The sequence below is a fragment of the Chaetodon trifascialis genome, chromosome 11 (assembly GCF_039877785.1).
Source record: "Chaetodon trifascialis isolate fChaTrf1 chromosome 11, fChaTrf1.hap1, whole genome shotgun sequence".
Taxonomy (NCBI): Eukaryota; Metazoa; Chordata; class Actinopteri; order Chaetodontiformes; family Chaetodontidae; genus Chaetodon; species Chaetodon trifascialis.
In genome coordinates this window covers 13,950,379-13,977,909 of record NC_092066.1, presented here as the reverse complement: position 1 = coordinate 13,977,909, position 27,531 = coordinate 13,950,379, and the positions used below count along the sequence as shown (strand labels likewise).

General features: G+C 43.4%; 1 protein-coding gene across 2 annotated transcripts in view; it reads right to left on the bottom strand.

Moving 5' to 3' along the window:
- LOC139339469 (ephrin type-B receptor 1-B) overlaps positions 1–27,531 on the bottom strand; it is a 153,776-nt gene that overhangs the window by 74,970 nt on the left and 51,275 nt on the right. For both annotated transcript variants that reach the window (XM_070975093.1, XM_070975094.1), the window contains exon 3: positions 14,535–15,216. In XM_070975093.1, coding sequence (XP_070831194.1) covers positions 14,535–15,216 — 682 coding nt within the window. The remainder of the gene's footprint in view (positions 1–14,534; positions 15,217–27,531) is intronic.

Below are 27,531 nucleotides of genomic sequence, written 5' to 3'. Positions count from 1 at the left end.
CTAAATTGATTGTAGCTGAGCGGGGGCCAGAGATGTTCCCCCTGGCTCGCTGCCCTGGCCCTCTATTGATTAGATCTGAGAGAGCCAATTGCTTTCACACTGGATTAAGGTGTTCCGGAGCAGTGAGCAGGGAGAGAGAGAGAGAGAGAGAGAGAGAGAGAGAGAGAGAGAGAGAGAGAGAGAGAGAGAGAGAGAGAGAGAGAGAGACAACAACAAAGCGCTAAGATCAGGCCAACAACACGGCCTCATACACACACACACACACACACACACACACGCACACACACACACACACACACACACACACACACACACACACACACACACACACACACGACGTGTGCAGACACATTGTAAGGGATTACAGTACTTTTAAGTCAGACACACATTCCAGAAATATGTAAATCAGTTTGGACAAGCAAACTCTTTCTATAACAATGACATACAGACATATGCTTGCAAGCACACACACACACTCACCTACACACACAGACGCACACCTCTACGTTGCAATCCTTCAGATCAGAAGGCACTAACCCAGATCAAGGGTGTAATCTCATTTGACCCTGGAGCTAAGTAGCCCAGGGCAACAGCATTACACTTCAAAGCTTCACTCTGAGTTTGTTACACATTCCAGCTCCAAAGTCTTATGCACTGTTACCTAGAGGAATCAAACCAAACTTTACTATCAGCCGGCATCACAGGATCTGTTCTGACCTGGATCAAATGATAAATAAACTGCGAGAGGTGGATAAATCTTTTTTTTTTTTTTTTTTTTTTAAAGGTAGCGCTTCTCCTCTTCTCCAATATCTGTCTCTTAAGTCTGCATTCATCTTCCTCTTCGGCAGATTCGTATTCCACTGGGGGCAGTGTTAAGCAGGACATCCACTCAACACCCCATCACTCTTCCTCTCCATACAACAATTAGCTGCTGCTGCTTCTCTGTATGGAAGAATGGGAAGGGAGGGACTGGGTTAAAGAGGCCCCAGCCTCAGCCAAAGACAGGCCCTTTTGTCTGGCCCGAGGTCCCCCTCTCACATCATTTCCACAACAGGGAGACTTCCAATCCAGATTATAGTATTTATGAAAATGAAGAACTGTGTGCTCTGAGATGGGGCCTGCACAGGCGACGTGGACCAGGTTCATGAGAGCCAGTGAAAAGGCCCCTCACTCTGAGTGCTCATGGAGGCGTTTCTCAGGGAGCAGCAGTCCTATTCACATGGCATTAGGGGTGTAAAAGCATCACATTGACTGCATGAGTCAGGCAAGCTCAATATACATTTGGTTAATACCTCTATTGTCGCACTCCTTCTATGACTGCTCTCCTAGCAGAGCACGAGTGAAGGAGGAAAGCGGTAGAGAGGGAATTAAAGAGGCAGAAAAGATGAGATAGAGAGGGGAAACAACAGAGGGAGGGAACAGGATTTGCTGGCCCATTCATGCCATGATGGGTGGGAAGCGCACACAGACACGCCTGTGCGCACACACGCATACGTGCATGCACATATGCACACACAATAACGTCCTTCTGAAAAGGCTGCTGTGAGCCCTGTTTGTAGGAGTCCGCCATGTCACTTGGCTCGCACCGTAAACTTGGCGAGAGTCAAGAAACTCAACAGACCTGCAAAGCCAAAACACATAATGATAGACCAACCATGGTAGCCAGTAATATGAAGGTCAGTTTATGGGGAAGTAAGAGAGAAAGATAGGTAGGTTGAAAAAGAGAGAGGGACAGAGATATTGTGAAATTGACTGAGTGTATGAGCATGTGTGCCTTTGTGTCCCTATCACTCTGTGTTTGGTTCATTCCCCAAAGGGTCTTATTATGCTTGGCGCTGGCTTCAACACAAAGGCAGCGTCTCTGTATCTCAGCCCATCCAGCTCCCCCAGAGAACATTCTCGACACAGCAAATCCATTTGTTTGTCAGCTTCTGCCTCTATTCGGACTTGGACTAATCAGATATCATTCTCTTTGAGAAGCATACCACTGTGCAGTCTGGCCTAGCACTACAGTAACACCTCCCAGCACTAAGATAATAAATCTCTGCTGTTTCAGAGAGGACTTTTTGCATTTGTAAGCACATACACATCATAAAACAGTGTTGGAGGGTTAGTTATAAAGGTATCTCAGAACAGCAGAAAATTATCTTTCTAATAATGAGTTCATTGCCTCGAAAAATTATCTCTCCTTCCATTTAAGTCACCATTTTCAGATGAGCCTAGTGGCAGGTGACTGCAGACTTCCTCTTGAAGGGTGTTGTCAGAGGAGTTGGCCCTTGAATTGGCTGAAGATTATTAGGATGTTATTGTTAACTGCAAAATGTGCCTTGGGGATAACTGTCAATCGACGACAAGGAACATAACATCCTGTTTTTAAAAGCGGCTGTCAAATCCAAGCCGAGCAGCACAACGCAGGTAGAAACTGAGAGCACACTGCTTCTTGATCGTGCTTGAAATCAAGTGCTTTTAAAAGAGTTCTCCACATATTAACGCTGTGGACTCTTTTTCAAACTTGCAGTCTTCAGTCCCCACCAACCACTAATTTATCAGATCTTGCACAGTTTCCTCTGGAGTGACTAAACATTTCAGCTTTTTTTCACATGGACGGTAACGCTCCACAAGACTTGTTAACAGGCTTTGGTGCGTAAAAGCTGTCGAATTCCCCTTTAAAGAATATGAGAGATGTCACTGAATGCATGGGATACTGCACCGGTGACAGCACATCTAGATGCCTATAGGATAGTAGACTAATCTATACGAGCTAATTGCTTAGTGTGAATCACTAAGCAGCCTAATTTCTTTCCACTAATTTCTATCGTCAGTGATAACTAGGCCAAAAACACCTCTGAAATCTTGAGTCTGCTCCAAAGCAGAGCTAGATAAGGGCTATCAGCTCTAATAGGTAAAGATGTTTTAGTCAGTCATCAGATTTCATGTGTTGTTTGAACTCAGTTTCACGTCACTCAAGCTTCTGTGACAATGTGCCAAGGTTGCCTCTATGAATACAAAACATGAACTGAACCAACTTTGTTCATACTGCTGATTTAATTAGTGAGGATGGGAATGTCAGGATTGCTCAAAATGCACATTTGAAATAGAAAAACAAAATGACAGCATCATGTTTTGACCTCATATCCCTTTTATTTGGTTTTTACTGAAGCTCTGTAAACTATGATGCACAATAACTGCAATCAATCCAACCTCCCAACAAGACGCACCACTGTAACACGTAGGCAGCACTCAACCTGTCGACACAGACTGCTCCCACTCGTCACACAGTGAAAGCATGGTGGGTGTGTCACGGGTTTTCATTTCAAAACGCAGCCAAGAAGAGACTGAGAGGTTAGCAGGCTTGATTGGACCAAACACACTTTGAAGATTTCATTAAAGTTGAGTTGCCCCGGCTGATGAGGATTTGCTAAGCCCTCACCTCATCTAAACTGTGCACATGCGCACACACACACACGTAGAAATAAACAGGGACACACACATGCACATGCATAAGCGCCACACAGATTTGACTACAAGTCTGGCTATGCTAATTCCGGTCTGGGAGAAAAGCTGCAGCCCCCCAGCCAGTGTGGGAACTCAGTAAACAAATGAAGCACAAAGCACAAAGTGCTCAAAGAGAGGATTACCAAGTCGCTCTCTTTCTCTTTTTTCTCTTTCTCCTTTTTCACACTGCCTCCCCAACTCACACACACACACACACACACACATATATATAGATAGACACACACTCCTCCTCTCTCCTATCTTGCTTTCAAGATTCAATATTCACACAATGTCTTCTCCAGTGGGCGTTTTCGGAAGACAGCCATCGCAGGGGGCCCTTGGCATGAGGAGTGACAACAAAGCCAAGATCAATAATTTGTCACAGAGATGTGTTTGCCAGATTGAGCTTCATAGGCTCTTCCTGTCTGTCAGTCTGAAAAGAGACGTTTCCTCTGGTTTCTGCAGAACCGCATGCCCTGACCCCGAAAAGTACACTCTGTGTTTACTGTCAACGAAAACATGCAATTAAACGTGCACAATGACACGGCACATTGTGGATTATGGGAGTTGTCTAATTGCTGGATAATTGCATATTGTGCAGGTTTTGAGGTTGTGTTTGATATGACCTGCCCAGTTATAGGGAGCCGAGTTGGTTTAGGATAATGCGTGGTGTCATAACATAGATTACACAGGCATAATTCTTCACGTATGTTTAATCGGGGTTACTAAGGGAGCACTTAAAGTGGAACTGTATGGCTATTTGCTTCAAGTGTGCGCGAATTATGGCAAACATGATTAAGTTATGAAATTGGACACGCAAAGTTCAGCTCGAGGTGATGGAAATTGTGTATGTGTGTGTGTGTGTGTTCATCCTGGTGTGTGGGTGTGTGGATTGGTGCATTTGTGTGCAGGCCTCCCACAAAAAAGGTTCTTTTCCTTACAAGCTTTGACCCAAAGTCCAGAGATGTTGAGCCTTGAATTGATTTCAGGCACCCGTGCGGATTGACAGAATCAACACAAAGCATTGAAGAAATGTCGTTTTTGCTTACAGGATTTGCTTATTGCAAAGACCAATCTCATCACACTGACTGAATGCCAAGCAGGTCCAAGCCATCCATCTACAGGAACAGTAATCTATGATCCCTAAACAACCTTTAAAAGCACTTGGTGGAAACAGCCCATGAGACAACAAATTCACACTCTTGATCAGCTGAATTTTCTGCTGTTACTCAAATTACAAACAACATATGCTCTCTTCTTACAACTTGACACATTATTTGGATTTTACCTTGCCCAGGTTTTGATCCGTCTTAATTTTCTGCTGCCACCCCAACACAATGGAGATGAATTGAATTTTTGTTTGTGGTGCTTACATCACTAAAAATCACATCTTAAAAATTAACAGCAACATTTCTTTTCAAAATAAGTTTTTCCATTACTGTTAACTTTGCTATCAACGGTTTTCATTTTAACTACTTTCCACTTAAAAAATAGACTATGAGGCACTGGAAGAGGCAAAAATTTCAAAGATTGATATCTAAAAACTGGTCAAATAAAACCAAAATGCTTTGCAATTCTGCATGAGCAGATAAATTGGGTGAACCGACACTTTAATCTGCTCCAGTAATGGAAAATTTGGACCTTGTTCAGGCTGCTATGCTGCCACATTCTTCTTCGCTGCTCTGTTGACTAGTTCTCAGTGCATGTGGAATGAACAGAGGTATACTGGCCTTACTATAATTGCAATTCAATTCTAATTGGACCGTCAGTCCGCAAGTTCCACAACATAACCTTGACTAATCCACATCTATCATCCTGCTGCTGATAACCTCCAGGAGTGGATGAGACAGTTTCCGAGAATTGAAACGTGTCCCTCTGCCATCAAACCAAACATGCCTCGCTGTGTTATTAGAGGAACAGTGAATATTGATGGACAGTGATGAGAGAGAGGGAGAATCAACAAATGAGGGGTGGCGGAGAGGGGTGAGTGTTTGTACTTCCTCAATTGAGTGGGGAGGGGGGCGTCTCCTCATTACTGCCTGCATGAACGTACTCCAGAGGGGGAAGAGGAGAGAAAAAAGATGAAGTGAGTTGTGGGGGCAGAAGAGTACAAGAAGACTGAAGGCAGTTTTCTGCTGTCCAGATTGACTCTTCTCTTGACATTTAACTTGTGGTCCCTTGTGAAGACAACACAGAGACAGAGACTTTTCCACAGCATTATTGATGATGTCTTTGTTGTGTTCTTAAATGTGCAATCAAAACTTAAAAGCATAAGGTGAGGGATTTGATTGATGCGGGTCACAGTTGCGGTGGAGGGGGGGTGGTGAAACGGAGGCCCTTGTAGCGCTGGGCTTTTGTGTTTTGCCAGCCAGGGTGACACAGGCAAATTAAGCGGAGCCCCAGCCATCTGCTGAATGTTAGGGGTCCTTTGTCCTCCCTGTGACTCTCGCTGGCCTCAGCACCCAGTGTCCATCACTGACTGAGGACAGCAGTGGAGAAGACCGGCACATTTTCCCTCACATCTCATCAAATATAGACGCTTGGTCAAGACCCCTTTAGTGGCTTTTTTCAGCGTGCAGGGCTCCGCGGTCAATTTAGCAATAACAAATATGCAGCGTCTGGTTAGACTTTCAAAATAAAGCCTGCTGAGAACAATAATAAACATGTGCTCAATCCGGTGAAACGGTCGCACTTTAGGTAGGTTTATGCACCAAAACTACTTGGTTAGATTTAGGAAAAGATCATTGTTTGGCTTATTTTACACTGCTTTTTTATCCCTGTCTTTTCTATGTGAAGCACTCACTTGGTGATTTTTTTCTTGTTGTAACGCACTTTGAACTGCAATCCCTGTATGAAAGGTGCTATACAAATAAAGTTTATTATTAGTATTAGGATTATTATTAAAATAAGTATGTTAGTTTCAAATGCATAGGATGAAGGCATACGTAGGAACGGGCTGTCTATAAACATCTATCGGACTTCCCTGCACAATGAAGAATGATGCTGAAGGAGTACCCAGTACCTTAAAAAGTGCCGCTAAGGGAAGAGTTGGAAGTGAGAACAGGTTGAGCAGACATACGGTGACTGATAACATGACTGAGACTGAACTAGAGGAAGAGAACTGAAAAGGATTTGGTGAGTGAGATTGAAAGAGATGTCAGGTCAAAATGGAGCCTTCTTGAAAAAGTTCCTGTGCAGCAACTAAGGGAAAGACCAAGTGAGAGACAACAATGAAAGACTCAGAAAAAAAGCCGAGTGACCGAATACATGGCTAGAAGGGGACTGAAGGTTAGACAACGAGACAAAAAAAAGCAGCGGCTGAAGTGGAGAGACAGAGAGAGGGAAAAATAATAGGAGAGGGAGTATGTGTCCCTCCGTGGGGGATAAGAACAGCTCTGTGTGTGGTGGGTATTTCCATGATGTGTGAACAAAATCTCTGAATTCCCCTCACATTATTAGGGACTGACTCGTCACTGGAGTGAGAGCAGCGCATCTGTGTTTGGGGTCATTACAAACACTCTGTTTGGGCCTTAAATTCAAAGAGTCTTTGTTTGGGCCACACTCTTTCACCACTGCTCTCTGCCATCCCTCTATTCAGCCCATTGAGAGCTATGGAAACAAGAAGTCTTTCACTCCGCTCTTTCTTACAGCTTTTCTCTGTCTCTTCTTCCCACTACTCCATTTTTGTCTTCATCACACTGGTCTTCACTGCCATAGGGCTAATAGGACCAGGAAGAGTCAGACGCTTACTTAATTGGGCTTCAAGGTGACTTAGTAGATCTTTGTGTGTGTGTTCGGAGCGTGTGCTGGTGAGTGCACATGGATGCTTCTCTGCAAATGAAGTAAACTCTGTGGAACGGAAGCAGACAAGGCCAAATGGGCTGGAATTGGCTCTAATAGCTTACCGGGCCTTTGTGGGTCCTGTCTGCCAGATCCTTTACACTCAAATAAGACATTTAAAGGAGTAATCAAAGGCTCGGTGCAGCCGGAAACCGTAAAACCAAAAGTTTACAGTCGGTAGCCTCCAGCGGCAAACTTTAAAGTTATAAACAAATGAAAATGTCTGGAGAGATTCAGTGGTTGTGTGTGTCTCGGGTAGGTTTGCAAGAATTATTATCTTATTTCAGTTCAATCTCCCTAATACAGAGGAATAGCCAGCTGGTTGGTGCCCATGACAGTGAACTCTATAAGGGATATATTGGGGTTTATAAGGTTTTAGGCTAGGGTTAATAATGTGCTAAATGTGCCTTGAACGCTATACTTTACATTCTAAAAATGCACACATGGAAGAAGTAATACTTTTGCAGAGTGTATGCCCAAGATGTGTGTTTATGTGTGAGTCAGCGTGCGTGTGTGCTCGTGCCCCATGATGGCAGCCATTAGACAGGAGTAAGGCAGCCATGATGAATCGGCACTTAGCCCAGGGAAGCGCACTTGCTCAATGGGCTGTGAATCTCCTGCTGCCGCTGTCAGCCTGCAGAATGTTAAATAAAGTTATTTGAATATTTGTAATATTAATGTGCCAGCGTGTCAAAAGCCCGCTGGAGCCTAACGGTGAGAGAAAATATGAGGAGATTCATATTGCCATGTAGGCCTATAGGACCGCTCTGGTGAGGAATTTCCGTAAATATCCGACTAAATAAATACATAATCATGGATAGTGCATTAGAATATATTAAGGATGGATGGCATAAAATAGAGTTCCATAAACACATAACCAGAAAACATTATGGATAATAATGTAAGTAATTATCTTTCTTATCATCCTATTTCACTCGTATTCAAATCACATCTTTGCAAAAATCAATAGCTGAAACAATGCTGCCTCCATGCCAATGCTTTCACCATCCTCTGTGCCCAGCCCAGTCTCCAGGTCCACGCGGGTGAGGAGACTCTGAGCAGCTATGTGCTTTGCATAGGAATGACCGACTGAGGTTAAAAAAAGAGAAGCAATAAGCTTTGAGCATGGTTAACCAATTAGAAAAGAAGACAAAATATAGTAGAGGGCCTCATAAAATAAGACTGCCAGCTTTATAGACTCCAGACAGGCATTTATCAGCTCATAGAAAAATTTGCTCCCTAAAGGAAAAAGCGTTAACAGAGAAATGAAGAACAAGCAGTCCAAAGTTTTGAACTGCTCTTCATAGTGTGTCGTTTAGCCCTGTTTGCTCTGAAGCTATTGCTGCCACATCCTTCACTTTTAAGAGTTTACAAGTGGGAATAATTAGCTTACCAGGGAGTTTTAATCACTTCATATATGAGAATACAAGGAACATTAAAGTGATCAATGATTATATGAGATTATTAAAAAAAACACTCTGAGATGGATGTGACCAAGGTAATTCTATTAATCACTCAGCTGGAGACCACCACATCAACCATGAGAGGGTCCAGTAAAACCATCAAATAAGTCTTTCTTCTGCACTTGAGTTGAGCAGGACACACACACAAGACAAGTTCTGCGTTGGTGGAGGTAGTGGTTTGCTACTTGGAGTGTCTCCGCTCGATTTAACAGCGAGGTGATAAAATATTTAGCAGATTGCTTACATAGCCAAGGGGTGGGAGGGGGGGAGGGGGAGGAAAAGAGAGTGAGAGAGAAAGAGAGGGGGGGATACCCAAATGGCTTGTGTGGGAGCTGGGGAGCTGGTAATGAGGATGGCATGCTGGCATCATCGTTACAGAGCACAACAACTCAACATGGTCTCTCTGCCCAACTGACAGGAGGCCACGCGCACACACATGCACACACACATGCACACACACATGCACACACGCATGCACGCATGCACGCACACACACACAAACACTACCTGTCACTAATTGAAACATATAGATTAGAGAAAGTGTAATCAGGTAGAGGGAGGCTCACACACACACACACACACACACACACACACACACACACACACACACACACACACACACACACACACACACACAAACAACCAAGTTTGAACATGCACACACACCCAGAGCAGCAATTATGGTTATTTTCTCTGACATAACAAATTACTTCCATATTCAAACAAGTTAAAAGTCATTCATTTGTCACTTAAAGACAACATTTGTAATCTTTCACAGCATTTGCCTTTCACTGTGCAAAGATACACATCAAAAACTACGGACCTGTGCAAGACTGACAAACTTTTGTGACACAGCAACTGTATGTTTTGTTGTGCCACATACAGTAGTGTAAAGTAGAGTGAGTTTGTGTTTTCTCATTTTATGTTAATGTACATTACACACAAGATTGTCCTTAGCAAGTTTGATATGAAGCGAGACTGATTGTTTTGTCATTAGCTAGGTTAAGCCAGTTAAATTAATTTTAATGCGTAACATTTACGGTCCCACACCAACTATTCAAGAACACACGGAATGGACAGTTTCACATATTCATCAAAGCGGTTGTTACGTAGGCGAACATTGATGTATACGCTTTATTTTCCCCGTAATATATAGTTGACAATAGACAATTTCAGGCTGTTTAACAGCTTAAAAAAGAAGCAATTTCTGTTCATCTTTTCATGTCCCACTACGCTTTGAAGGACCACAGTGACTTCCCTTTCCTATGTAATACCTTTGCTTCTCATGTTGCTCTCAACAAGGGGCATTATTTCTGCATAAAAACTGCATGCTCTCATAATCTTTTTGTTCCTGCTCCTGTTACTTCATCTCTAATGGGCAATTACTTCAGACCCAATGCTGAGGCCGTGTTATTGCACCAACCCCCAATTGATTGGTTGCCCATAGTACTCAGCTTCCACGAGCACTTTAAGGTTAGATTTCCTTGTTTAAATAATGGATTGCAATCCCATGAAAAGAGACTACGTGGAAAATAAAGGGTTGAGATTGCTCTTATTGGAGGGGCCTTTCAGCAGAGATGAGAGGGGAACAGATTCCATACTGGTCTCCAGAGAGTGAGCTAGTTATGAGAGACACAAATGGCAACATATTCTGTTTCTCTTTTAGCTCCGTTAACTCTTTCTCTGTGCATGCATGCTTGTGCTCAAGTGTGTGTTTGTATCCTGAGGCTTAAGGTCAACCTACACAACATTTTACAGGTTTATACTTTCCACAGTGACACACTAACAACTGCCTTCCACAGGCTGTTTTTCATACCTCCCATAATGCTACATTTCCATCAGAGACAGACATGTCCAACTTAACACAGCAGGAAGTCTATTTGCTGTGGGTACTTAGAGAAGGAAGTCAGGGGGATTGTGGGAATTAGTGGAAATATACGTCTCCTGCTCTGTTCAAAGAGTCTCTGCAGTGCAGTGCCTACCGGGGAACTGTGTATGTGCATGTACTTGAATGTTTGTGGTGTTTGCAGCAGTGCCAATGCCCCCCACCAACACAAGCCACAACAAGCATCATGCAGTCACTTGGGGATAGGTTCCAATTACTGTGCTGTGAGTGTGTATAAGGTTGAAGTAAATAAAGGAAGAAAAAAGCAAATTCTGTGGTGAAGACGATGGACAAAAAAAGGATGCATCAGCATCAAGAAAGTTTGCACGATGAAAAAATACTCATATATTCATGCCTTGAGGTTTTTGCTTTGGGGGACAGGCAAGGTTATTTGGCTCGTTTGTTATAAAGCTTCCATACTGAACTTTGTCTTACATGTTTAACCTTCGAACAAAATATCTCACATACACTAATGACTAGCTGTGGTGAGATACAGTCACAAAGTAGAACTAGTTGAAAAGGAGCCATTTAAAAAAAAATGGTTGTTATTGTGCATCTTTAATCATGAAGGAATCCCCAAGGGTGGTCTTACTTCATCAAACTACATTTGATAAGGATGAAAATAGAATATCATCAAGTTAAAGTCATACTTCCAAGTGAAACACACTGTACATGACATATCATTATCTACTGTAACGGCAAAGGCAAAAACAGATGATTTGCAAATCATTTTCTCCTATATTCAATTGGAAAAGGTACAGATAAGAATCAGAGGGACAATCCCCTTTTTCTGTCACACAGCAACATCCACACGCACACACACGCCATGCACTGGTGAAATCTTTCCTCCGCCTTTAACCCATCCTGGTCGTCCTTCCTCCACGGCAGACCAGGAGCGGTGGGCTGCCATCCGACCGGCACCCGGGGACCCAGTTCTCTTCATCACCATTGGTCAGGTGGTGATCTTCTTGCATGTTTTTAGTGGGGGTATTTTTATGGAGGATACACCAGGTGAACACGGGGAGAACATGCAAACTCCACACAGAAAGGCCCCTTTCGAGCAGTAGCCACTGAAGGCATGGTGGAGGACACGCCAGCGCCCACAGCGAGAATCGAACCCGGGACCTTCTAGCTGTGAGGCAACAGTGTTTCCACCGTGCCTATATAATGTTCAAACTGATTAACTTTACTGTTTTTTGTAAATATGCACTCATTCTGAATTTGATGCCAGCAACATATTTCAAACAATTGAGACGGAGGCAGCAAAAGACTGGAAAAGTTGTGAAATGCTACAAAAACACCTGTTTGGAGCGTTCCACAGGTAAACAGGTGGAAGATACTATCACCTGTCACATGACTGGGTATCATGGAGAGAGATCATCATTTTGGGAAAACTGTGTGGCAAATAATCCAGCAGTTTAAGAACATTTCTCAACATTGCAAGGAATTTAGGGATTTCACCGGCTACAATCTGTAATATCATCAAACGCTCAGAGAATCAGGAGAAATCTGTGCGTGTAGGACACAGGTGGAAAACTAACATTGTAAGGCTGTGACCTTCAATCCCTCAGCAACAACATCCCAAAATGCTCCTGACTTCTCTGAGCCTGAGCTCATCTGAGGCGAATTGACGAAAAGTGGAAAATTGTCCTGTGGTCTGATGAGTCCACATTTCAAATTGTTTTTGGAAATCATGGATGCCGTGTCTCTGGTCTAAAGAGGAAAAGGACGAGTCCAGATTGTTATCAGCACAACGTTCAAAAGCTGTATCTGTGATGGTATGGGGGTGTGTTAGTGCCCATGGCATGAGTAACTATCACATCTGTGAAGGCATCATTAATGCTGAAACATACATGCAGGATTTGGAGCAACATATGCTGCCATCCAAACGACACATTTTTCAGGGACATCCCTGCTTTTTTCCAGCAAGACGGTGCCAATCCACATTCTGTATGTGTCACAGCAGTGTGGCTTTGAAGTAAAAGAGTGTGGGTACCAAACTGGCCTTTGTGTAGTTAAGACCTGAAAATGTGTAGCGCATTGTGAAGTGCAAAATATAACAATGGAGACCCCGGACTGTTGAGCAACTGAAGTCATACATCAAGCAAGAATGAGAAACAATTTCATTTTCAAAACTTCAACAATTAATGTCCTCAGTCTCCAAATGCTCACTGACTGTTGTTAAAAGAAGAAGTGATGTAACACAGTGGTAAACATTCTCTGTCCCAGCTCTTTTTGAAACATGTTGTAGGCATCAATTTCAGAATGAGTGTGTATTTACTAAAAACAATAAAATGTATTAGTTTGAAGATATTTTGTGATTGTGCTTTTAATTTCATGGAGAAGAGGTTGAAAAGGGATTTGCATTCTGTTTTTGTTTACATGTTACACAGCATGCCAAAATTGCATGAATTATCAGTCATATGGTCAGATTTTAATTATATATAAAAGAACAAAGAAGTAACTCTTTTTAATCGTGGGTAAAAGGTACAAAAAGTATTTGATTTGTCTCATTTTAGGATCCTATTTTGCTCAAAATTCTGTCAAATATTCAGCTGATTTTTTTCATCAGTTTGAAACTTTCTATTAGACATAATGATACTGAGGTTGTTTCAAAATTTGTACCACTTGCGTTCCCTTGAAAAATGAGCCGGAATAAAGTTTCACAGCAGGCAAACTAAAACCAAATCTGCATATTATTAGTTTGCACATAATAATACACTGAAGCACTTCTTCAGTAAGCATGTCTTGGATGACAAATTTCCTTTTAAACTATATAAATTAAATGTGCCTTGCACTAAAACAGAATATTATAATCATAGAAAAAAAGTCATACAAAATGAAATGGCCTAAAACACATGGTGCTGTGAAAAAAACTGACATGAAATGAAAACTTCCCATAATGAGCGAACTAAAGGCAACCAACTTTTGCCTTGTCATTTTCATTTGAAAGTCATTCCACCTTAGCCAAGGACTGTGTGTGTGCGTGTTTAGTGTGTGTGCGCGTGCATGCGCTTTGCGTAGGACATAAAGCAATGCGAGAAGGATACAGTAGACACAGTCACACACTGAGCTTTGTAGATATGTGGCTCTCTCATATCTGTTTATTGATCAGAGCAGATGTGCGTCAATCAATCTTATCTGGGCTCCACACACTCTCCAGCTAACCTCCAGAGGCAGGCCAACCATTACTGCACCATACTGAGAGCCCCGAGCCACTCATATTATCATCAGACACCTTGAGCAAATTTTCTCTTTGTATGTGTGTGTGAGAATAACACGGTGCAGAGCGTTAAGGTGCATTGGAGGACAGACAGAAAGAGAGAGAAAGTGATAGCTTGAACGTAAAACCCAGATTAACCTTGGCTTTAAGTATGCGGTATTATCTATTCCTCAGAACTTAGTCTTCCGCATATCATACTGAGGTACAATCAAACCTCTCGCCATCTGTAAAGCAGGCTGCACAGAAGGCTGCCATTCGCTACAGATTAAGAATCGATGCTAATGTGCCTTTCTAGCACGCCGGAGGTGGATGTGATCAAGGAAGAAGTACGACACATCATGCTCAGCAAAACGCATGAAACGCAGTCAATTCAGCCGTTCCACTGATGCAGAAAATCTGTGATCCAAGGTACCTTGTTATATGCATGCCTAAAATAGAACAAATTCATGTCGCCTGTCTTCACTGGAGTGATTTGTTCTATTATGAGGAGTCCATCATTTTAAATGCGTGTGAATGATGAAAAGCAAAGAATCGCTAAGTAGGGTGCTTGCAACTAGTAGAGGAAACACTCAAATAGCAACTATAGGATGTTTACGACAAAACATGTTTAGTTCTACTGCTCACTTACCTCGACATACGTTGCCATTGTCAGGTTCAAACCCAGCCTTGCATGTGCAGCTCCCAATAGGAACCATCCACTCTCCGTCTCCATTACAGTACAGCTTAATAGGGACATCTACTTCCTCTGAGTTGGGAATGCAGATTCCTCTGGCAATAACCAGGGAGGTGCTCTCGGCCCCTGTCATGGTCTCTGGAAAGATTGCAAAGTTCTGGACCACACTTGGGCACTTCTTATAAAAGACCCTGACTGACAGCAAAGACATGCATGCGCCATAGTCCTGAAAGGCCAGGTAGAAGCCGTTTTTGGACAATGGCCCGAAGCTGCGGACTTCTGTGTTGACCTTCATCAGGCGTCCGCCAAAGTCCACCTGCGAGAAGCTTTCATCTGCAGCAATCGTGTCCACCTTGAGGTAAGGGGCCTCCATCCAGAAGGCGGTGCCTTTAGTGGCAATGACAGCATCAGTTTCATAGTAGTAGAGGTTAAATGTCTCCTTGCACGAGCCAGGGACGTTGGGGATAGAGCTGCAGTCGCGCACGGTGAATCGAATCTCCACGTAGATGCGCTGTGCTCCACGCCGATCAATGAAGGTGGTGAGGAGCCAGTTGTTTTGACTGGGCTCGAAGACGTTACACACCTGGTAGGTCCTGATGGTGTTGAGGTTTTCATCATAGCCACTCACCTCCTCCCACTACAGAAAGAGAAAGACAGAGAAGGGAAAGAGAGACAGAAGTGCACATGGTTTATTAGTTAGGTGCTTACTCACTGTTTGATAGAGAATGCTAATATTGGCTGAGCCACAGAGAATTTGTACACATGTATCAGTAATCTCCCTAAGGCACTACATTTGAGTCTACTTCCTGGATTAACAGAAAGGAATCAGCCTGTTGAGCTGTGAGGCTTATTTATCCATTGAGCATACACAAATGTCCTTCTTTTGGTGAATCATAAACAATTCCTTAAGTGCAGCAACAGCAAAAATACCACTTTGCCATCTTGTCAACAGCTGTAGTATGTGTTCTGCCACTGTATAAGCACAAACCCAGTAATTACTTTGGATGCGCTGCTATTTGCCATCTATGCCGAGCGTGGCTGGGCACTGAGTTGACGCATTATAAAATATGGCGTGTAACAAATTTGAGATTATGCACTATTGAATTACAATTAGACAGGCAGGGGCTACTGCACGGCAGCCAAAAGCTGGTCTGATGGAAAGGCATTTGCGTGCAGACTGAAGTGAAATACACTGCAGGACATTTTTGCAGGTGTGACCCAGAAAATACTACATCGGATGAGCCAGAAGTCCCTTGGGTTATTAATCAAGTGAACCATATCATGATGAAAATGTACCATTAACATTTTGCTGGAATCACTGAGAATTGGGGAGGAGAAATATTTGAAATAGAAATCTCGCTGTCGGATGGAGATTTCACAGTACCTGTCCAGCTGCCCAAATCTAGCCAAGATAGACTGTTTACTAATACTCTAAATGTAATATTTTATATTGTAAAGCTATTTACATAAGGCATGTGTTAGACTTTGGCGTACAGCAGTCGAGCAGACAGAAACAACAAAGGTCGCGTGCATTGGGACAGTCACATAAAAGCCCCACTGACTTCAAATGAATATTTTGTGGAGTAGAGAGAGTCATTTGCAACAGTTTTGCATTTTTTCCTCTCAGATCACTTCCACTGTCTGTAATAATACCATTCTTTTTACTCCAATTTGAAGCAACAGCTTGGCTCACAGATTTATTTCTCCAAATTCCCACCCCACCGATGATCCAAACAGCTGTAGGCGAGGAGGAGTTAATGAGGTCTATGGTGGAGTGAGTGAGCCTCCAGTCAGTTCATGTTTCTTGTGTGCATATATCTCCTGGTGCTTCCTCCTTCTTCTGACCTTTAAAGCCCCAGCTGCTCAATCAGGCCTAATGGAGAGGAGAAGGCATCAACTCTCCACACAGAGCCCCAACAACTGGTCCAACGATGGAAAAGACTCAGAAATCGTGTTACATGAGTCGGTGAAATTACGTGAGAAACATAGGATGCGTGTAAGATCTGGGGTTTGAAAATATACGCGAACAATGAAGATGATAAAACTATTCTAGCCAAGGAATACATGGCAGTATCTGGAGAAAAACAAGAAGGTTTGGGTCAGGCAGGAGCAAGGAGAGGGAGGTGGGGGGAGACACGTGGAGAACAGTGACACTGCTGACATGATAAACGAGTTTACAGAAATCTGAGGTGCAAATTAAACTCTTTTTTCACCACTGCTCCCTCTGTGCCCACTTTGCTGTACTCTTCTCCCCCTCGCCTCTCTTCCCCTCCTGTTCTCCTCTCTCGTCTCTGCTCTGTAATGACCATTCATCAGCATTACAGGAACCTGTCCCTTTCAGCACTGCCTGTTCATTAATACAGCCAGCCCTCGGCTCCTCTGCACCCGTCTGCTCCAGTCTAGGAGGGGGTCCTCACTGCCCCTCGTCTAGCCAAATGACCACCATCTTTCACACCAGAGAGAGGCCTGAGGCGTCTCCGATAATGCCCATCTGAAATCCGTCCAGAAATTCATTGGCTCATATAATAATGAACTGCAATTTTTTTTTTTAGTTCCTCCTCGGTAGATATTTGGTGTTATTGTTGTGTCAAAGACAAACAAAACTATTACAGGTGAGCTACTTAGCAGAAATCAGACTTAGCAACACAATTTCCTCCTATCCTTTCAGCGCTTTGTATTCATCCGCTGTTCACGTCTGTGTGTTTGTGTGCGTATGTGTGCTCAGAGAACATGCTGTTTATAATTTGATGGTTTACCGACCACATATTGATTTGCTGGCTGTTGCTTTGCTGCTGAAGAGCTTGAGGCAACACGTCACATTTCTACTCCTGTAGGTCCAAAACATTTGATTACCCTGAGTATCAACATTGGTATCCATTGGTTCTTTAGCATCTTTATCGTTCTCTCTCTTCTAACAGCATTGAAATGCATGTAGCATGTGCATCTAAGAGGCAAGGACACTATCTACATAAGCAGCACATGCCCTGCAGTCACACCAATACTCACAATACACATTTCCTATTTCTATTCCTTTGCTCTTCTGCAGACCTTTTGCATCCTTTAAGTCAAATCTATCTCCTGTGCTTCTCCATGACACCTGTCTGACCTTGCCAGAGAAGAGAGAAAAGCGAAGGCATCATCACCTGTCACCTTACTGATAATGGAATTCCATAGTCCTTCCATCCATTTCCACTTCAAGGATTTGTGTATAAAATAAGACTGTTAGTCCCGCACTGTGTATATTTAGTCCATGCATCATGGTCCTAAGCGCAGATGTATGTTCCAGGCATGTATCATTTATATCAGCTGAAGGTGAACAAGGCGTAGTGTGGCTGTGAAAATCTTTGTGTTCCAAAGTGCATCACTGTTTTGCATCACTCCACCACGTTTTCCCTGCTGAATATCTCCCATGAGGTCAGGTGATAAGCTCTAATTTTGGCGGTCAGGTAAGAAACACAAAGCAGTCAACAAAAAGAATACAGTGGGTAGAGCTTCAGCATGGAGTATATGAGATGGACTAACAACACTTTGAACAGGATTTTATGTGTATCAATGGAGTCAGCTCTCTCTCAATTAGCTTTAATGTACACATTTCTGCATCTCTATATCTGTATTTTATCATTACCAGTCTCTCTGAACATAAACTTTGTTGCTGATGAAACACCAGACAAATAGTGAGAGCCTCTTTACACAACACTCATTTTTACGCCAACCAAATGTTCCCATCGGCTCCACTCTAATGGCTTTGCTTTTGCCAGTAATATAGGAGACGCTCTTCCCCTGCCCCTGATTGTCAAGTGTGCCCATTGTGTGTGTCATTATGGCTGCTCTGTTTTATGGGCAGTAGCAAGGAGATGGAGGAGCTATAGATTCACAGAGCGCTTAATGTTTGTGTTAATGACCAGTCACAGCTAGCTGAGCTGGAGAAGAGAGGGCGGAGGAAAGGAAGAGACAGAGTGATGGATAAAAGAAAAATACAGGAGTGGAAAGGAATCAAGGAGAAGGGAGGGCGGTAATATATTCTGGCTGATGTTCCCCTTCCCACAGCCTCAGCTAGCTGCCATCAAGCCATCGATACTCTGCCCTCATAAAGGCCATTCATCACATTGATCTCCTGCCATTACCTTCAAAGGCTAAAATAACACAGAGCAGCTCAGATGGCCACAGTCTTGCTGTAGCACTAGAAGTGCCGGCATTCCATAACTACTAGAATTGCTGTAAGTGGTCATTTTGACCGCTTGATTCCAAGCTCTATCATCTCTCGTGATAAATACCCAATTTAGAGATTAATGCACTTACTGTGTTGGGATATCTTATAGAAACAAAATATTATTATCATCGCATATAGTACACCATAAATATTGCAAATATTTACACCAATATTTTCCCGTAGAGAAATGAATTCAACTTAATAAAGAAAATAACAACTGAATGTATCTTAGCTGATTATGACACACTTTAACTTTTTTAACGATACAGAACCAAAAAAAAAATTATTTAACACTAATTTTATATTACATCAATAGACTGCTTGGCTAGTTAACTTTCAAAGTCAACACATATAACCTCTGTTTTCCTCGCACAATTTTCATTCACAGGTTTGCAGCTTCTTGCACTGCCCCAGTTTTGGTGTCTGCTTCTGGTACTGACTGGGACCTTGTACCAAATGCCATGCTTCCCTTCCCCTCCATGAACTCCGCTTTCAGTTTCTCTGTCAGGTGCTGCATGAACTTCCTCCAGGCTTTTTTGCTACTAGTACACTCCATGAAGAGCATGTGGCCAATGATCCCCTCCAGGTCGAGGATGTTAGAGAATACGGCCATTGGCCATCTCTGTGTACTGCCTTTCCCAGAGCATGCCCTTGTCATCTGATCTAGGACATCAATGCTTTTCTTAGTGCTGTTTTAGCCCATTACTGACTCCAGTGTTGTTTTCAACTCATTGATGATGCCCATGCTTATGTGCTTGGTGCTCAGAATGCACACATTCTTCCTTGGCTTTACCTGGTAGATGGTGAGCATTGCATTAGCAAAACCTTTGCGTTGAACAGCTCCACTTGCTCTTTTGCAGAGGGGGACAACTTCATTTTCTCCAGAGTGCCGACAATGCTGGTCCTCTTGACCCGTGAGGCTGTGGCCAGGTTGAGCGAAGTGAAGAAATTATCTGTGGTAATATTTTGTCCCTTCCCAGGGAATCGCTCCACCAGTCTCAGCACCACACTCTCTTCCATGAGCTTACCTCTGCTCTTCTTTCCCAGAGACAAAGCACCATTCTGCATGTATTTTGATTGGACATCCGCAGCCAGCTAAAATTTGATGCAGAATTTATCAGGCTTATTCCTCGTGTACTGAATAAATCTGTGCCGGGCCTCAGTGGGGACCAGCTGCTCATCTATTGTTATGTTGGCACTGGGCTTGTACAGGCTATGCTGTTCTGAACTGACTTGTATCAAGTGGCTGATGCCAGGGCAGACTTGTCATCCTGCAGATCCACATGTCAGGTCTGCTTTTTATTGAAAACCATAGGAATATCATTACCTCCCTGAAGCCATTTCTGGCCATGGTTCGCTTGAAAAAATGGGAAACCTAATTTTTTCAACCAAAGGCTGTCGAATTCTATGTTTTTGCACCCTGTGTTCCACGGATATATAACAGGGCTGTGAAGGCTTTCAGTTCAGCCACCGTCAGGTCCTATGAGCTGTCTCCACACTGTGACATGCCTCAGTCACATTGCAGTCCCTGATGTGCTCCAGCACGCCATCATCGAGCAAGCCTGGTCTCATTCCCAGAGCGTCAAATATTTACACTTTGGAACACCCCTCGGCATCTCATACAGACACAAAAGGTACCCTTTGGCATCAGTATGAGATGCACCAGGCTTTCAAATAACTCCCTGTAAATCCATCCACTGCAATATTAGGTCCTCTGAGCAAGGGGACATAGTGTAAACAACAAAAAAGTCCACACATAGAGGAAGGGGGAGTGAATGGATGGGTCAATCAAACAAACAACTTTTTTTCCCAGGACACAAGGGTTCTCGTCCTGTTAAGTAGTTTTGATGCCTAAACCTCACAAAGTACTCGTGGTGCCTAAACCAAACCAAGTACCTTTGCACATGAACGGTCAAAATGGCCGTCATGGCCATTCTTGTGCTAGAGTACTATAGCATCCAGGAGTAAGCTGGGGACAAGCAGAGCCCCAATCAAAGAGCTGAGAGTGGCTTATCAGAACATGGCTATAACAACTGTGGACAGTAATCGGAGAAATGGGCTGGAGTCATTTAGAGTAAGCATGGTGGGAACACAGTGCCACAGTACACATGCTGCAAGATTCCAGTCCGTGGGCCGTACTTCCTTTGGAGACACTGTTTAGCCTTTTCAGTGTGTCAAGTATCTCCCTCCACTTCTGCAGGTCCCCTTTCGAACATCCATTTAAAGAGTTGCACAGCAGAAGACAACAAAGAACAACAACGACTCTGTGTTGTTTGTTCACGTAAAAAAAAAAAAAAAGTGTCTCCAGTAAAGCTGTTGCTTTCTGTTGTGGGTAATTTACCTAATCTTCAGTGTTCTTCAGATGTTGTGGAAATGCAAACTAGAGTGCATACAAATTAGCTTTCTTTCCTGGTTTCATTTTTCCTGGGAGTATTTAGTGGACAAGGGCCAATGGTTGCCACAAAATGAAATCCAGGTATGAAGTATGAGCCATACGACTTCTGTCTTGATGTACTGTAACTCTACCCTCAATCATACAAACCAGACAAAACACTTTGCAGCAATAGGTCTGGTTGTGGTTCGGGACTAACTACACACACATAAAGGCAGGTCTTGACTACTTTTAAGGCATTATTCAGCTTCAGTCAATTCACACGAGACTTGAATAAAGAAGCATCTACTGGACTGATCTTTCACCTCCAATCTGCTGTCTGATTCTCAGTGGAGTCACACTCACAAAATGCTTTTCAGATCCATCAGCAGTTAATACAGCTACATGCTCAGACATACTGAACACAGATGGATGATGAGCAGCTCACACCATTTCCACATTTAAAGCTCCTCAGTCTGGAAAGGTCTACAAAATGCCATTGCAAATAGTAGATGAGCGTCTGGCAACTGTTTCTTGAACGGCCGTCAAAACTCCCATTATTCAGTCTGACGATGGGGTTTTACAGCAGGACCCAAGGCAGGAGATGTATTAAATGGTAGAGAGCAATGTCCAAATGGAACCGCTCCACCGCTACGGTCTCCCTCTCGACTTTGTCCGGAAGTATGCTCTGCTGATGCAGTTTGCAACTTAATTTTTCAATCCTTTTTCAGTTAAAGCCCTCAAGTTTGAGCTTACCCTTCAAAGGAACACAGTCAGTGGGAGAGGTTGCTTCATTTTTTTATGTTCCCCAAAGGATTCTGGGATGAGATTGTGTTTATATAGTGTTTCCGCCAACAGTATGGCTAGGGTGTTGTGTTTACATCTGTAACCCCCAAGAGGAACGGCTGGCACATTTGTGAGCACTCTCTACCCAAGATTTGTCTGTTCATCTATCATTGCAGGACTAAAACATGTGGGCGGAGGCAAGCAGGAGATTGGTTTTCATACTACAGGCTTAGGATGGACATTTCAATAATGACTCTATTTGTTATTCATGACAACACAACATTGCACTGAGGCAGGGAAAGTACACCTTCATAGAATCCATTTTTTTAATAATTAGGCACGAATAAATCAGCATTTAAAAAGCCGGCTTTTGATAAAAAGAGAGAAGAAGAGAAAAAGGAAGGGCATACATACAGGTGAAATTCACATTGACAGATTTTTAAAGGCCAAGGTCTCAGAAGGACAGTGGATTATAGGTGGACATGAAAAGCGGAGATAGGGATTGAACTCTTTATGCCCCTGCTGAAAGATGCTCTTCTCATTTTGCAAAGCTCACCGCCAACGGTAATCACAAGCCAGATAGCTTTTCTTTCCAACGGCTGTTTCGAATCCCTCTGACTTAATGAGGATATTTGCATTTCAACCTTTAGGTCTGTTCCTTGAAGTCCACAGAATGGACATGTCATATAAAGCAACAGTTGGCTTGCTCCTAACAACAACTGCAGCTACATTTACTCACATCCCCTCACAGGCCTTGAGACACATGCTCACAGTCTCTTGTAAATTCACATATTATGAAAGCTACGCCTCATCTCCCACCTCTCTCTCTCTCACACACACACACACAAACCAGACTGCAGCCTCTAAAATATGCAGTGGCATGATTGCTATTATCATTTCTGATCAGCTGTGTTATTGAATGAGGGCTGCTGTCAGGCCAGTTGCATGGGAATGATTATTTTGCGGGGCATCTGTGGCCTAGTTCCGCCTGGCTGAATGTGATGGATGGGGAGGAAATGGTGATGTCTGAAACACTCCCAAGTCCTGCCAGATCCCAGCCACTCTATAATTACAGTCACACAGTTTGACTGAGCCCAAACAGAACTCCGTCCGCATGAGACTCATTGAAGATCTGCTCCCTGACCACGCCCATGCCCCCAATCAATACGTTTACTGAACCGATGTGTTAAGCGGGCGAGTTCCCATTGATGTTGCTGGGTAGAAACAAAAGCTATCCAAGACTCTGTTTTTGTTTTGATTGTACTGGTGTCTTTTATACCACATGAGAAATGTGCTCGGTCAACACATTATTTGCAGTTTGGTGTCATTATGCGCTCCCAAATGTCTTTTATAGGCCTTTTGTCTTAGATCCTGAAAGTGATGCAGATAGTGTGCCATCACATTGCGCCATTCCAGTGAACAACCACCCAGGCGCCCCAGACTCCAACTCCTCCATCCAACTTTTGTAATATCCGTACTAACACTTCATTTTCAGTTATGTGTTGGTTGCTTTGAAGCGGGAGCTGATCTGCTGGCCTTAAGATGTTTTTAGATTGAGCTGTTAGTTAACACAAACCTCCTAGATATTGTAGGAGTTACTAAATGCAGCTTCCACTGTTTACACTGAAGACAGCAGGCTTAAAATGAACACAAACGCTGTTTTTTTTGTTTGGTTTTTTTCCACCTAAGAATAATGTCATTTACATTTTAACTGCAGGCAATTTAGCCTCTTCCTACAGAAGATTTAAATAATTGGATTATTAAGACAAACATTATTCACAGAGATTGGTGGGTGGTGAAGCTTTTACAAGGCTGCTTTATATTGTAGGTGAGAAAACATAAACAAGTGAATTATTGAATTATAAACTGCCTGATGTTAAAATAGAAAGAAACCTGTAATGGATAACTTCTGCTTAATACATTTGAATAATACTGAACAAGTGAAACGTAGCAATGAAATGACTGCTTGAATTATGGCTAAAGGCCTCTTTTGTGATGATGATTATTGATCTGGAGTCCTACAAACAGACTTTTTCTACTGCAAATTTCACATATTGTGTCATCAACACAGGCATTCTCACCTATATTAGTAGTTATAAATGCCAGTACTATCCAGTAGTATCATTCATTTGGAGGGCTTTTCTTGATTCAGATGTTTACATAATTGCCTTTTAAGGAATGAGTAAGTCTAAAAATAAATCAGTGAAAGTGGAGAACTTAGGTATTTAAGTAATTGTGTTGAAACAGACAACTATTTCCTGGAGACTTATCTCACGATGCACCTGGTAACACCCACTCAGGTACCTTTAGAGAAACCATACAGCTGACACTGCCTCAGCAAGGCTTTCAGTTACCAGTAGCAACATTACCCTGAATCACCCTTTGTAAAAAGCTTACGCCGTGCGCTGTATTAAAATCTGACAGCCTCTGCAACTTTATGGATCTATTGTGGAGAATGATAAGGAGGAAGCCTAAATGATTCCCCCTCACTGTGTGTGTCTGTGTGTGTGTGTGTGTGTGTGTGTGTGTGTGCGTGCATTAAAACTGCAGATGTGCCCTGATGCACCAGCAGGTATGTTAAGAGAAGAAAATGAAAACTCTAAAAGTGGGAGAAGGAGAGCGAGAGACAGCTACAGAAGCAACAGACTGAATGTAAAGAGTTAGAGCTTAAATAATTCAGCCTGGACGAGAGGTATAAAATTTTGACCAGAAATAGAATGTTATAACAAGGGATAAAGGGATTGAGAGAAATGCAAAAAAAGGGCTGAAAGAGTGAAAGCTGTCACCCTGCAGGCTCCCCGGCCCCCTACGGTTCAAGGCGAGGCCATTTAAGGACAACTCACAAAGAGCGTGTCAGCAGGGGACAGGAGAATGGCAAGGTATCAAGGCTTTTGGGTGCAAAGGGGCCCCTGCCTGTCTACATGTATGTGTAGAAAAATCCCACAAAGCATGACACTTGACAGCCCTATCCTCCAGACACAAGGTGGGTGGGGGTGGGTAGGTGAAGATAGAGCGAAAAGGGAGTCTGAGCTCTGAGACAGACAAGCTGGAGTAAAGAAACTCCAGGAAAAAAGACACAAAGTCACTGTGAGTAAAAAATCGGAGGAGAAGAATGGGAGGATTTACAGCCATTTCTGCCAACTCTGTAGGACTGCTGATAGAGCAGGAACTACAGGTGCTAGGCTGGGCACACAATCCCTCCTGCACACATAAGTCAGACTCAGCCTCCAGCCACTCCTTCGCACTCCTCCAAATTCACACCAAATTAAGGATAGACTCACTTCTCCAGTCTCCTTTTTTGCCCTAGTTCTCTCACTTTATTCTTTTATTTATTCTTTGACAAAAAAAATGTCCTTGGTTCCTAATACATCCAAGAGAATTCTTACATGTGAAATGTAGAGGGGAAATCCACAGGAAGGAAATCAATAATTGAGGTAGCCGCATGTTATTTTCATTTCAAGGAGGAAAACAGAAAATTGAAGGGAAAAAAAGGGAAAAATGAAGAAATAGTTGGCGGAATTTCAAACCAGTCTGATTTAGCTTGTAACTATATTTTACTTGTGCTGCACACATACTGTAGTGTTCCGCTCTGTCTCTCCGTCTACATGCTCTGTAGATGCTGCTGTCTTGGCTGTGTCTCCCTCGCAAATGAGATTTGGAATGTAAATGAAATCTTAGCAATAAAAAAACACATGTTTAGAGCTAAAATATGATATGGGAGTGGTTTCACAGAAGGCAGACTCACAGAATTATTCACACAGGCAAGCAGACACACAAGCAGAGAGCCACACACTCACAAACACACAGCCAGAAAGCCATGGATGCATTGTTATCTAAGTGATTCGTTGTCTTACTATTCTGGTCTTCATGCTGAGCAGAGATGTCTATGTCTGAGCTCAGAGCAAATTCAGCTGTCTGACTACACACCTAAATCACACTCAATAGCCATGGAGGCAAAATGAAACAGGTTTCCCACTGATATGACAATGTCAGCTCTGAGTGTATGTATTTGCACGAACGTGCACATATATTCAATTTCTTTTTTAAAGGCATTGCAATCCTGAAGGGTTTATAAGGAGTTATATGTGTGAACGTGTGCATGCGCTACTGTTTGTGTGAATTATTATACATGTGTGCCGTTTCCATCTGTGTATGAGCGTGTGTGTGCGCGTATGCTCATGCATGCATGTAATGAAGGCCCTCTTCTCACCTGGCTGCTGAAGCGCAGCCAGCATGACTCACTGTCGTTTTTCTCCTCTCATTCTATTTCAGCTCGGGCTCTGCAGGTTCAGAGTTCAACTCAAGCCATCTCTCATCCCTCCCTCCCTCTCCATCTTTCCTTCAAACTCTTCCTCCATCTTTTTTCCTCGCCATCTCTCTCCGACTCTTTTCATCTACACTCAATCAACCCCCTTCTTCTTCCTCTCTACCTTTCGCTCTTTTTCACTTTCATTTCACTTTACTTTTCCCTCCTGTGTTCCCTTATGCCCGTTGAGCCACTGCCGGTCTGTCTGTCAGGGTATGAATAATTGAGGTGTATTGAGTCTGGTCAGCAGATGGCGAGATGGCTGTTATGGATCTATCTGTGCTCTTTAGGAATCGCTGAGTGTACACTGACACCTGTCCAGTTAAGGCCCACAGCAGCTTTGCTGAAGCGCAGGGCGCAGCGGGGGAGCTGGGCCAGGCACGCCCGAAGACGGCTCTCCTCTGACAGCACCTGCACTTGTGCACGCTCGCATATGCAGGTGCACACTCAGGCACTTGAAAATATGCCTGAGCACACACAAGTTTACATGTGGAAATACAAGGAAGTGTAAATACAAACAAACATGTCAGGGTGAGGTCTAGTCTGTCTCCATCCCCTCATATGCACCTGCTACGGACAGAGGACAGAGGGGTTTTCTGCAAAATCTCCTCGTCTTTCTGCTTCCGTCTCAGTCCCCACATCTTTTCCTGTCCTACAATATTTATCCTCCACGCCTGTCTCTATACTCAGCCCACTCTTTATCCCTCTCCATCCCAAGCCCCTATCAACCACACCAACCTGAACTGTTTCTCTTCACTTGACAGCACCAAAAGCCTCTGTCAGGCAGGCACCCCTGCCCCACTGACCCCATAACCCCTCCCTCCAACACCCCTTCCCGCAGGCTCTCACCAGCCTAGGCTCCAGCCTCGTCTGTGATCTCCCAGAGTCACATGAGTTAACCCAAGCTCTACTCCACACACCCACAGCTGAATGTTCCAGTTCGACGGGACTGCCCCCCCCCCCCCCCCCCCCCCCCCCCTTCACACACAATTGATCTCTTACCCTCTATCACTCTGGTTTCTCCTACTCCCTCCCTCCCCACCCCCCTTCCTGACCCTGTAACCCCTTTCAACTCCTCCACCAGCACTACCACATTTCTCTTCCCAGCTCCTCACCACCTCACACCACACACCCCTAATCTCATCCTCCCCCGCCAAATGAAAGCAATTTTTTTCTGGTCATCCTTTTATCTAAATTATTCAAGAATGATGCAAAATAAATTAAGATAAAGAAACTCTGGTTTGTTTTCTCTAAAGGTTTCGGTTTGATGTGTGTGTGT